The sequence below is a fragment of the Pseudopipra pipra genome, chromosome 16, assembly GCF_036250125.1.
Source record: "Pseudopipra pipra isolate bDixPip1 chromosome 16, bDixPip1.hap1, whole genome shotgun sequence".
Classification (NCBI taxonomy): domain Eukaryota; kingdom Metazoa; phylum Chordata; class Aves; order Passeriformes; family Pipridae; genus Pseudopipra; species Pseudopipra pipra.
Window position 1 is genome coordinate 9,847,304 of NC_087564.1, and position 12,936 is coordinate 9,860,239.

Consider the following 12,936-nt stretch of genomic DNA (forward strand, 5'->3'; position numbering starts at 1 on the left):
ACAGCAAAGCCAGTTTTGCCAGAACGAACACGGAAACGTCAGGACTCAAACTGCAGGGAGGGCAGTGGGGAAAAGCACTTTACTCAGGGAGTAGATCTGCAATGGCTGCCTTGCATCTTCACAGTGTCTAGAACTGATCTGCACCCACGAAGAAAAGAAATAACAAGGACAAACTGGCAAGATTTTAATGCAAAAGGGCAGTGAAAAATACTTACTGAAGTTAGTCTTCATAATTTTTTTGTAGTAAAACATTCTTCACCAAAAGGTAAAGCCAAGCAGACTCACTGTTGACTTTAGATTTTTTTTTTTTTTCTGAGAGGAATATAATTGCCAGTTATAGGTCTGTATTTTATAGCTTTTACTAGTAAGGTGACATCTTTGATTACAGAACAGTATATTCACTGAGAAGTCTGAGAATTTTCCAAATGAAACAAAGATTCTTTTTGAGGCTCTGTTGCACTAGAAAAGGGTAATTTCTGCCTCAGCTCCATCTCATAGGTGCTCTGTGTTCAGTCTTTCTGAGCTGAAGAATTATGGTGGTGCTGTGGTGGAGCACAGTGTGCCACCTGCACGAGGAGATTTGATGCCAGTCCAACTCCTCCTATCTGTGTTTCCTCAAGACAGCCCCAACTCACTCTTTTCTCCTAATGCAGGTACTAAAAAGACGAAAAAAATGTGTGATTTCCCCTGTGCTAACCAAACTAAAATCAAGAACTCCACTTGTACAGTCCCTTCACCAGTACTATGGCTTTTAATCTACTGCAGAAAAGGAGCTTTGACCTTTTGTCCCTAAAATATTTAAAAATACATTATAAACCTATCGGGAGTTCTCCCAAGTTTTATGTTCACTGTCGGCCTACTCTGGCTTTTTTTTTTTTTGGAAAGCTACAAAGTGTTTGTTTAGCAACAGAGTATTTACTCCGTGCTCCAGATCTATTTACGCTGCTCAGGACTGGTGGTGGAAAGATTAACAATTTATGAGAGTCCAAAGATGACTTTGCAACAGTTGTTGCAACATTGTACACGTCCCTTGGAAATGAAGCACTCGTGGCAGCTCTGCTTTATCAGCCAGTCCTGAAGGCAAAGGTGTCAGGACACAACACCCCCCGGCCTCTCCTCTGTGCTCTGCACAGTTATACTGTGAACTCCTGGTGACAAACTCAATCAAGAGGCACAGTGTAACATCTCAACAGCAAAGTGTGTGAAAAGCAGAACCCTCAGAAACTGGTGTAGAAATATTTCAAGTGAATGTGAAAACACTTGTTGCTACTTCTGGCACTACCCGTAATTCCTAAGGTCAGGTATTAGGTAACCACATGTTCATCCATCAAGTTAGGCACCACTACAGATAAATCAACATTTCCTTATTTTCATCTCCAGTAGGCTCTGGTTTTATCTTTTTCTCAAGCCTGGCCTAAAATTTGCATGAAGAGAGATTTTAATGTCTGTTTGGCTATGCACTACTTCTGCAGGATCACATTTCTCAGAGTACTAGATTACATGTAGGGCAAAGACATGCCATGGGCTTGAGCAAGGCAAAATTAGAGACATTTTACATTGCTTTAATATGATATCAAGCAGTTCAACAGGTCTGCATGGGTGAAATGGAGCAAGCTCTAACAGGTCCTACTGTATAGGCTTTGGGAAACAAGAGCCCAGTCCTGGAAGCCCCTTCCTAGACAGTTTCTGTGAAGTCAGTGATGGAAGTAAACAACTGGATTCTAAAACGTCCTTAAATTCAAATATATTCATTCTGATTTTGAATCCATTAAAAAAATGCCATCAGGATTAGCATGGGCAACAACAACAAAAGCAATCCACTACTGCAACTCGTATTCATTCCCATTGTTCTGTTCTCAGGGTTCCTTAGGCAGTGACGTGTGTAGGTGAGCAGGAACAGATCCAAGGATGTGAAACATCTTTGTAAGATATTTTCAGAGAAAAAACAAGAATACCAAATTTACATCACTTTGGTGGGTTTTTTTCCATTTATGTTATTATTCTAATATGGGTTATTTAAACCTACTATCAGTTTATTTTGCAGTAGTTCTGTGCCTAAGTGTTTGTGAGGCAACTTCCTCAGGACAGTGGAAAAAAACCCAAAAGGTTGGGGAGAAGGTACATACATTTGTGTGTTTGTGGTTGTTAGTTGGGTTTTTTTTCTCTTAATATACACATCCAAAGTTCAACTTGGAAATTAAACTTGTACACAACCCTCCTGTCTAATATGTATATTTAAATGAAAATTAAACAATCTTTCTAAAGTTAGCACTCAGAAAACTTACCATTAACAGCTTTTTCATAATTCTTCCCCAGATTTATTAAATTCCTCAGTCCTGGATTGAACTGTTCCATAACATTCTAGTGAAGAGAAAACAAACTTTGTGTTATAACAAAGACAATTTAACAGTGGATGGAAGTGTTTATCTCAGTGTCACTTAGGTCTAGTTTTCAGTTTCATATGTACGGCATCCATCTGAAAAGTCTGTGGATGGATGAAAATTGGAAGATTTGGGATACAGAGGAAAGCAAAGGATGGAAGGGAAAAAACCTGAGGATTTAAGATCAACAAACAGGAAAAAAAAGTAAACTATTTCACAGGGGTAGAAAGGAATCTGGCTGTTTATAATACAAAAGGATGTCAAGCATGTGATCAAAGTTTGCACAAAACTGTCTTCTATGGTAGGTGATGGTGGAATAAAGATGAGAGAAAAATCTTTATCCATAAAGATTTTTTAGCCATAGTCTTTGCAAAAAGTAGAAAATAAGTTAAGCTACGAAGTATGAATCCAAATTTGTGTTTGCCTGAAGTTGGGGGGTTAAGGAGGGAGAAGAAGCTTTTGCTCACTCCCAGAAGGAAAATCCCCCACAAAATTTGAGTTGTCCCTACTCAAAAGCTTCAGTTTCTCCTCTTTCTGGTCAAAGATAACAACTCTCCCCTTCCCCCCAAATCAGTATTGCAAACTTACTTGCTATGAGCACTGAAAAAGGAAAAGCAGCTGCTATAAATGTAGCAATTATTCACTCCTCAGAATCCTGTTCTTTATATCTTGAACACATGTAGCATAAATAGTGGTATTCCAAAAGGAAGATGATGAGATACCAGAAGACACTATTTTGTTATTCTTACTGTTTTTATGGCAATACTTTTATGACACAACTCACTGTTGTTCACACAGCAGAACTTTCAAGTTCAAGGAATTCAAAACAGATGCTTTCTGTTTACAAGAAGTACAAGACTCAAGATAAGTGAAATAGTATCAAGCTTTTGTCTGTTATACTACTAACAGAATGCAAATATTTATGTTTAGTACATGGATGGACCCAAAAAGAACAGCAATACCATCACATGTGTCTTATTTTCAGGCAGACAGAATTTTATTTAATTTTTCAAAGATAGCACTATACCCAACTCTATTCCATTTAAAAAGTGAAGAAAAGAATTAGCTCCAATAACACTTTAACAGTCATATTGAGTTAAAATATAGATTTTAAAAAAAATAAAACTATTAGATTCCAATACTAGTAGAGTATAAATCAATAGCAGACACAGAATGACAATACCTGGTCCCTCTGCCTTTGTGTACAAATTAAATGCAACTGGGATTGTTTTCTGGTCTGTCCCATTAAACTCTCACCCACCAAAATGCAATCACTGCAAACAAACCAGCTATTGTCCCCAGGCCCTTGATTTGTGTTAACTCACAAACCACATCCAGAAATCATTTGGGAAAGTGTGTTTCAGGTTGGGCCAACAATGCCAAGGGCTATTTTAACAACTTAACAGGATGGATATTCAGGCTCTGGTGTCTGGGAACATCCCTCCTCCTGCCCCAGCTCTGTAATTTGCTCCTGTCAGTGTTGCTGCTGTGCCTGTTGCCCTCCTCGTTGCTGAGGCAGTGGGACTGGGACACACTTGTTCCAAGGAGCAAGTTGTTTCTTCCTATTCCAACTTTTTCCTATTTCTTCCCAGCTGTGTATTAAAGATGTCTGTTGCCATACATGGAGTCAGTGAATCACAAGGAAAAAAAAAAAAAAAGTTGAATTAGGGGATTGTTTTAGGATAGAGAGTTCTGTATTTCAAGGATATGGGGAAAGGAAGGTGTACCATGGTGCTGTGTATTTATGGCAGGTAAGAATTTCAATGTCACCTTGAATTATCAGTCTGTCCTGAAAATAATTTTCCTGAAGGACAGATTCTGCCCCTGTTAACCCTGCTCCTTGAAACAAAAAATTACAGAGTAAACCCCTTTTTGCCACCTACCCAAAAATTCTAATGGTAACATGACTCTTTGTCTTGAAGTACTGATTTTTTAAATTACTCTCTTAAACATTCAGAGATTAATATTCCAGTTTTCTTGACATCTTCTAATTCAGATTTCAAGCAGAAACAGTGATTGCACCTGTGTCATTAGTTTTCATTTGGGAGGAAGTGAACAAAACCCAATAAAATTACCCTCAACCGCTCCCCTCTCTGAAGCCAGGCCCCACAGCTCTTGATTTTCACTAGACCCACTTGATCCATAGCAGTTTTTCAAGTACAGCAGACACAGACTACCCTGTGGGAACACAACAGCTCCACTGAAACTCAAGGGACTCAGAGGAAGAGCTCCAGTACATCACCTCTGCTCACTGTGCCTGTAAAACTGCTGGGACAGATGAAGAAACAATTTACAGCTCAGTGCCTGCAGTGGCTGGAAGGAATACAACTAATGGATCTTTTCTCCATCAGACCAAGCAGTCTCTGGAAGTGTTTCAGGCTTTGCTCTGCCACAGTGGTTGATTGTTAGCAGAACCAGTCTCCAGACGTGAACGCCCGAGAAACGGCAAAAACCTTTGCAATGGAAATTCCCCTTTGGAATCTGCTTGGTTTAACACAGGGTATGGTTTGCTGATCCTCACAGCACTGGGCAGGGCTTGTCTACTTTCCTGCTAAGGGTTGGTGTTTGATAGTCTTAGCTCTGTTTGACAGACTTAGCTCTCCCTGACCCCCCGCCAGGTCTCCAAGGTGACCCAGTGGAATAATTCTGAGATTATTTCCCTTTCATACATTAGAAAGAAGCATAATATGTGTTTTTTTTTTTTTTTAATTTCTGCTGAAGACTAGATTCTCAAAGCAAACAAAAAACCTGGCCATGCTTCTAGTGGTCTTTTCATACAGTTAACCACACTTAACCACTGGCTGTCTTTGAAGTACTGCCCAGGGAGAAGTATCTAGAGCACTTTTTCAAAAAGGGGAACTGTCACAGGCAACTCCCTCTTCAGGATCAGGTATGAATTTGATATGGCCAAGACATTTCAGATCAATTAAAATTATTGTAATATTTTATTCAGCTTCAGAAGTTACAGGGGACAAGAGCAACTCAAATCAATTTGTACAGTTGCTTTTTCTTACAGTTTTAAAGCTTCTCTTACTTGTAGTCTAAGGAAAAGGTCATGAAAATGAGTGGGACTGAATATCAGTGCAACATTTCAAATCATACATTAAAGCTAGATCTCAAAACTTCTAAAAAAGCAGGACAGAGGACCAAAGAAGAATTTCTGATCCAGAGAACCACTAATTTAAAGTTGTCAGAAGTCTCTGAAAATAACACAGTCTTGTTATTTGTCATGGTGTACACAGATGTGGAAATGAAACCTCTGCCTTAATCCAAATAAAGATCACAAGGTAAGAAAGAGCCTGGGAGAGACAAAGTGGTTCAGAATACATTGTTTGACTGTACAGTGAGCATAAAACCACGGCCTCCTAATTGTCAATCGTGTGTCCTATATTCCAGTGACACTCTACCTCTCATGGACAGAATAATTAACGAGAAGAGGAGGCACATGATCAGATCCTACAGCTTTCTATTATTTAGGATGAATGGAAATAAAGGGAAACATTTTCAAAACAGGCAACTAGAAACATGTTTTATGCAGAGACCTTTAGAGTTGGCAAAAGTGACCTCCCAAGAAAAAAAGCAGAAGTGAAACCTATTCTGGTCATTTGAGCCATTGAGTCCTCATATAATCTGTTATAAAGTTGCTGTGTGCCTTTCACATCATGAAGCCAATGTGAGTTATTCAGCCTGGCAGCACAGAGCTGACTGAGGAGGAAGAAGCCTTGTATTTCCACTTCTTGTGTGTAGGTATTATATCTCCCACAGTTCCTGATAGTCGTATAAACAACACTAATCTTCAAAACAAATGACAGCCATTGTAAAAGTGCCTTCCTGTAAATGCTCAGCATTGCTTTTTACTTAAAGACACACCTCACTGAACAATAGCTCAGCAGGTATGAACACAACTAAACAATGCATAGACTCCCTGTAGATTCAAGTTTACATCCTGCAGGCACTTTTGCAAGAGCGAATAGCAATGTATTTGGGTAGAAATCTGAAATTATAAAACTAGCAAAGTAGATCTTGATGTGCATCATCACTGATATTACCATCACTACAGCTGTTCATAGCTAACCTTTGTATAGCAACTAATGATTGAATTTAAATTGTTATTTCTTAATTTGAAAATGAGTAAATTTTTTTTAAAGTCTTTAGTGTTGCCACACTATGTCTGAGAACCCACTTGAGGAGATTCAAAAGCCATAAAAAAAGTAAATCATACTGTGTTCTACTGTACTTGAAGCATTTTGTACATTACTGCATTTCATCTCCTTTAACTTTTGAAATCCATAATACAGTTTTCAGAAGGGCACAGTTGAGCCCTCAGCACATCTCATGTTAAGCTATCTCAGTTTTAAGTTAGCTTAATATTGTTTTAAAAGAATTTTGACGGAATGGAAAAGAATAAATTAAGGTGCCAGTGTTTATTCAAAAAGACTAATTCTTATGACTAATTACCAGTCATCTTGATGGAACATTTCTTGTTTAAGAGAAACATTAATATGTCATCCATCGCTGTGTTTCAAATACAGACTTTTCCAGGTTATGAACATCTGCCCAAGGATAGACTCTAAGTAGGCATAACTGTAAGTAAGGTCAAGAGAGAGAATTTGTACCAAGGTGGAACTGGATTTTAAACACACACACACAAACTTTCAAAGGCTCCTCCTCCCACAAGTTAGATTTGTATTTCAGGGATGCTAAACGACAGCCTGACTGCAGAATGTGCTAGGACCATAGATGAATTTTAGTTTTGGTAAATAAGTCTGGTAGTTTATTCTAATTGTCAGTCTTTTTAAAACACGGAAACACGGAATTTGGGACTTTAAACAGAATTTATCAGATCTATTTCCACGATAAAACAATATAGCCTGCCAAAGTAATTCTACAATGCCCCTGAGGAGAACACTCCATTGAGCAAAGGGTTTTTTTGGAGGGGCTCTTTCGGTTTGGTTTTTTAGATTATGCTTTGGTTGATAATCGAAATTTCTGGGTAAGAGTCACTTGAATACAGAGCAATAGATCTTTAAACCCCAAGATTAGCAATGCCAGTGAATCACAGCTATCCTGCCGTTCTGAAGAGCTCCGGAAACCTCAAACCACGGGAGCACTCGGTGACCGCCTGCCCAGCCCTCAGCCCACACAGACGGGACAGGTCTGGAACTCAGCACTTTCCTGTTTTGTCCCCTTTCCCCTGCACTCTGTGTATCCCAGCTGGATGCCAAGTAGTTTTCCCCCACATACAGCAGATAAAACAACCCTGTGCGGGCTGTGGGGACACACCAAGACATAACAACTTCCCTGGGGTTACAAATGGAGTCTGTGTGCCAGGGGGTCACACAATGTCCCCTCACATCACGTCACATCACCTCGGGGAGCGACAAGGGCAGGGCTGTGTCATACCAGGGAACCTCTGAGCAGTTCCTTGGCAAAAGGGAGGCTGTGCCCTGTTTAGTCATTGACTCCCACACCCTTGGGCTTCATTTTGCACGTGCCATTCCTATCATGCGTTAGGGCGATTCTTCAGGTATTACATAAGGTGTAAATGTCAGTCCTGGGTTTTGTGTGTGCACACATATTTGTGAATTATGTTGTTTACTTAGTCAGGGTAGCTAAAAAACATTGAGGTATTCACTTTCTGGTGTTGTTGCCAACAGAAAGGAAGAACAAGATAAAAATAAAAGGGTCACCTGATGAATTCTGTGAGTGTATTTTGAAGCTTTGTATAACACAGGTTACTATGTATTTAATAAATCCAGTGGATTAGCATTGTGAGAAGAAAAAAAAAGCAAACACACAACAAAACCTCCAAAAATAGCAGACCAACAAGGTATTAAATTTAATTTTCTATTACTTTTCCAGGTCATCCAAAAGTTGATTTTTTTTGAGAAGTCCAAAGCCTGTGTTCAGCCCTGCAGCACAGATGCCATCACTGCATTACATGGAATTGGTTTTCCCAGACCAAGACTTTCTGGTAAGAGAGGCACAAACAGAAGGTATGAATTTCATCCATCCCAGCAGGGTGTTTCAAGCAGGGCATTGCCAGGGTGGCACAGCAAGGGCAGAAGTTCCACGAGCACCACTGAACAAAGCAGAGCAGGCTGAAGCACAGCACAAAGAGGTGTTCATTTGTTTTAGATGGGGGAGCTGTGATTACAGTCACAGCCAGTGCTGAATACACAGGCTACTCCTCTCTGCCCCTAAGAGGTGACAAACTATTTTCAAGATTTCAACTTTGATCTAGAAATAACTGCTTTAAAGTAGACGCTGAATCCATTTTCTGTCTGAAGCAGCCTTTATACCTTATCTGGATAAAGTTTCAATTTTTAATGAGGGCAGGGCAGGAGGGTTTCCAGGCCTGTGAGTTCAAGCTATGTGATACAACATACCAGACCTCTCAAAATACCTACATAGAAGGCATTTCATCACACTGTCAACACTAACTTTGTATTACTGTGGTTTTGCTGGTTATTTCAATCTTAAGTATTCCTTTGAATTAGTTTAAAACACAAAACAAAAGGGTAAACTTTCCCAGGAAATAAGTACTGAATAGCAGGGAAGGTTTTGCTTATTTAGAGGTCTGTTATTCCTTTAAAGCCTATTTTAAATCATACCCACTAAAACACACAGGATATTTTCTTCCCCCTCCTCTGTAAAACTGTTTTAGCTACATTCTAGAAGTCAATAGACAAGGTAGAACATTCCTTTGTTGGCACAGCCCTGAACAGTCAACTTCCCAGGTTTCTCTTCTGCGAGCCTATATTTACAGGGTGCTCTTCTGAGAGAGGATTTTCTGTTTGCTTATGGCCTTGCCACGAATGTAACTGATATCAAAAAGCACCAGACTGTTTAAGATGACCTGCTCTGGTTCAGAGGACAAAATTTATAGCCAGGTAATCTCCTTTTTTTTTTTAAAGTAATTTTGCATGAAACTGATAACTAAATCCAAAGAAAGTAAACAGCAAATACAACGTCCCTAATTAACTGGTGTAATCAAAGGGGTAAAGTTGACTTCAGTGTGTTGAAGAACAACAAAAGTAACAAACATCAAAATTTACTCCCAGTAAATATTTTCAGAGACCTTTCAGTGATGACAACATCATCTTTAGAAATATGAAAACGGTAGTAAACCAGTAAGGTTTAGTAAACAGTAAAATAGAACAATCCCTCAGAAAGCTTTCCTTTGGGCTCAAAGCTGCAAGTGCACTGCAGCTGTAAGTTAAATTTGCAAATGCATTCACTCATGCAAATTTGAGTGCTTTCTCTGGTTCAACACACTGTACAGAATGAGGATTACGGATCCAGTGCTGCCCAGCCAAAAGTATGATTCTAAAGGGAATTTTGCCCAGTTAGAATTGATGTGTTTTGGAAGGACTGCGTTTATAGGGAAAAGAAGTTCAAAACAAGCATCTGGTGGCCACAAGCAAAATATTTTAAATTCTACAAATAACGAGGCATTTTGGAAAGTTCGAAAGCTACCGACGCGAATGGGGCTGCCCGCAGCAGCCGGTGCTTTGAGGCAGTGCTTGGGTGCACCACCATAAATCTGATTATCAGCTCGGGACGCCGGCAAGCAACTTAACTCAGCGTTAAGCCATTTTTAGGCTGTGGCCCCTGTGAAGAAACGGTTCAAGCAGAGGGACCACAACCACCAAACCGCCTTATCACCCAAACACACCGAGGGAGCTCGGGAGAACCGAGGAACAGGTCTGAACGCCCGCCTTGTCCCGGGGCTGTCGCGGCCGTGCCCGCCCTGGCTGGGGAAGGCGAGCGGCCCGACAACACCGGGGCGGGCCGGATCACTCACGGGGAGGGAAACAGGGAGAGGGGGAGAAACAACGAAAAGAGAAGGTCGCTGCGATTCCGCGCAGGAGCCGCGGCCGCCCCGAGCCCGGCGCGGCCCCCGGGGCAAAGGTGGGCGCGGGAGCCCCTCCCCGGCCCGCACTCACTTTGTACGTGTTCTCCGTCAGCTTGTTCACCTCCTCGGGGTCCCGGGACATGGTGCCGGCGGGCAGAGCTCGGTCCTGCGGAGCGCCCCGGCCCCAGCGCAGCGCCGCGGCAGCCTCGGCTCCCCCTCGGCCGCGAACAAACTGTCAAAAACTTGCGGAACCAGCCGGGGCAGCGCCGCCGGGGCGGGACCTGCGGGGCCGCGGCTCCCGACGCGGCAGGACTGGCTGGGCTGGGCGGGGAGCCACGGGATCGCATCACCGCACCGCGCCTCGCCGGGCACGGCAGGGCAGGGCAGGGCTGGGATGGGATGGGCGGATCGCCCGGACGGCCCGCCCGCCGCTACCTGAGCTGCCACCTCCTCCATCCTCCTACTCTTCCTCCTCCCAGCTTCCCTCTCCGGGAGCCCCTGCCCCGCTGCCAAAGCCCAGCCTGGGCCGTGTGGAGGTCATTTCAGCTCTGCTGGTGCCCCATGGAAGTCGGAGGTAAACTTTTTCTCCCAGCAATTAAGTGAGGGTTCTGTAGGAATTAATTAGTCTTGTCAGAATTAATTAGTGTAGCCCTAGTGATGCTGGTGAGGCGAGGGATGATCCCCTTGCTCTCTTCCACAGCAGCTTCTCATGAGGGGGGTTTCACGGGCAACAATGTCTTTCTCCCGGCTCCTGGCCCAGTGCACTGCCCGAGCTTCATGCTACATGCTACAGTTTTCTGTTTCTTTCAAATACACACCCATAAAACAGTGCCCCCAGTCATCTTTCCTCTGTGAACTGACTCACGAGGCCTTCATGAAACAGGGCTGGTGAGGAAGGCTTTGGGAAGTTGTAAATTTTTGTGGACCATAAATTGGCCAGAGATTGTGAGATTAATTTAAAGTGTGCTAGTTGGGATATCTTTCTGATAAAGTAATACCAGCACTACCTTGAAGGACCCTGTGGGAAGTTCATAACCTTAGGTACTGAAAACTAGATTTGGTGCTGGGTGTTGAGTGTGTGTGATGCAATCACTGTACTGATACAATGGCCATCCCTCTCTTGGTTTCTGTCTCTCCCTCTGATTCCCTCATTTTATTGCAGCAATAAAATCATGACAGGCAGAGAAAACTGGACTTGGAACAGAACCCTAGATGTTGGACTCTGGTGTGGGAGGAGGTTATTACCAGGTTTCAAGAGCTGTAAAAGTGTTTTCATTTGAGCATTGGAGGTGCCTTTAGAATTACAATTACAATTTACCATCTGGAAAAAAAGTGGGCACTTAGAGTGTTATCTTGAATGCAGCTAAATCTCAGGGCAGAGAGGGGGTTTTATGGCACTTCATACCCCCAGGTAAGGTCTTTGCAAACTTCTGGTAGGTATGGTATTAATTGCCTTTCAATTCAATTTATAATGTTATCCTATAGGTATAATGAATTATTTTGAGCCCAACTCTACAATTTATGTTCCCATTAAGCAGTGTTTGCTCATACAATCAGTTTTCTAGAATGTGATGTGGCTGTTTGCCTGAACATGAGGAGAAGAGTCACAAGTCTTTTGTCTGAAGAGTGTTTTACAGCTTTGGAAACAGATCATGCCTGGGCACTACTGCTTTTGTGTTACCGTATGCCAATGCTTGGAAAGGATCTCCCTCCCTAACAGGCTGGCATTCAAATTTGAAGGAGCAAGTACCCAAAGGAAGATGTAGAATAGGTTTTCCTTTCCTGATTCTTGCTAAAGGAGCTGGGAATGTGCTGTATAGCAGACAGTGTTATTCCTGTTAGGGACAAAGCATTTCTCTTTCCTCTGAACACTATGGAGCTCTGGGAGCTCACCTGGCATTCAGGGTGTTTGTTTCCAGTTGGCACACTAGGTTCAGTCACAGTAAATAACAATGTAAGTGTTAATGAAATATGCATATCAGAAAGAAAGTATGTGGACAGGCAAGTCTAGCTCTTTAAGTATCCAGACCATTGCTATAAAACATAAATTTTGAAATTCACTAGAAAACAAAAGTCTGCTTGTACTTGTAATACAAACACAAATATTTTGGTCTCTTAATAAGGGATTTTTGATCCTACATTGTGTTAAGATTAGTGGTATGTTAGATGGAGTCAATCCTGACGTGTGCAAACAACAGGAAGTTAGAATGGTCTGATTACTTCTTTTGACGCTTACTTTTAATACATATAGAGTTTCATTGTCCAGAAAGAGGAAGAAGGAAATATTCTTACTTTGGTGGTGAACCCATGCTGCCGTGTAATTATGTCTGCTCTTTTCACTTTGTCTCAAGCAATAACTGCTTGAGTTCAGGTTAGAGGGAACCTGGCAGGTTAGTAGCTTACCAGTCTCCCATCAGAGTAGGGCTAATTTCAGCATTAGCTTGCTCAGGGCTTCATCCAGGCGAATTTTGAAAATCTTCAGGAAGGAACAGTTGAGGAACAGAATGGAAAGTTCTATTTGAAACAACCTGTAACATGGCAAGTAAAGAAAATCATCTACAGTGTTATAGGAGACAATAATTATTAACATTTCATGTGGGTCTACCCCTGAGGTAAGTCACCCATCCAGCTGAGCTCCTCTAGCTTAACTATCATCCTCTGTGTTGTAACAAGAGCTTTGATATTAGACTGTGACAT

At 41.8% G+C, this 12,936-nt stretch overlaps 1 protein-coding gene across 1 annotated transcript in view; it reads right to left on the reverse strand.

Moving 5' to 3' along the window:
- BAIAP2L1 (BAR/IMD domain containing adaptor protein 2 like 1) overlaps positions 1 to 10,617 on the reverse strand; it is a 35,261-nt gene extending 24,644 nt beyond the window's left edge. Inside the window, exons 1-2 of the mRNA XM_064673060.1 lie at positions 10,331 to 10,617; positions 2,286 to 2,361 (exon numbers count right to left, since the gene is read on the reverse strand). Of these exons, the coding sequence (XP_064529130.1) occupies positions 2,286 to 2,361; positions 10,331 to 10,381 (127 nt within the window). The 5' untranslated portion in view covers positions 10,382 to 10,617. The remainder of the gene's footprint in view (positions 1 to 2,285; positions 2,362 to 10,330) is intronic.
- Positions 10,618 to 12,936: the final 2,319 nt, after the last annotated feature.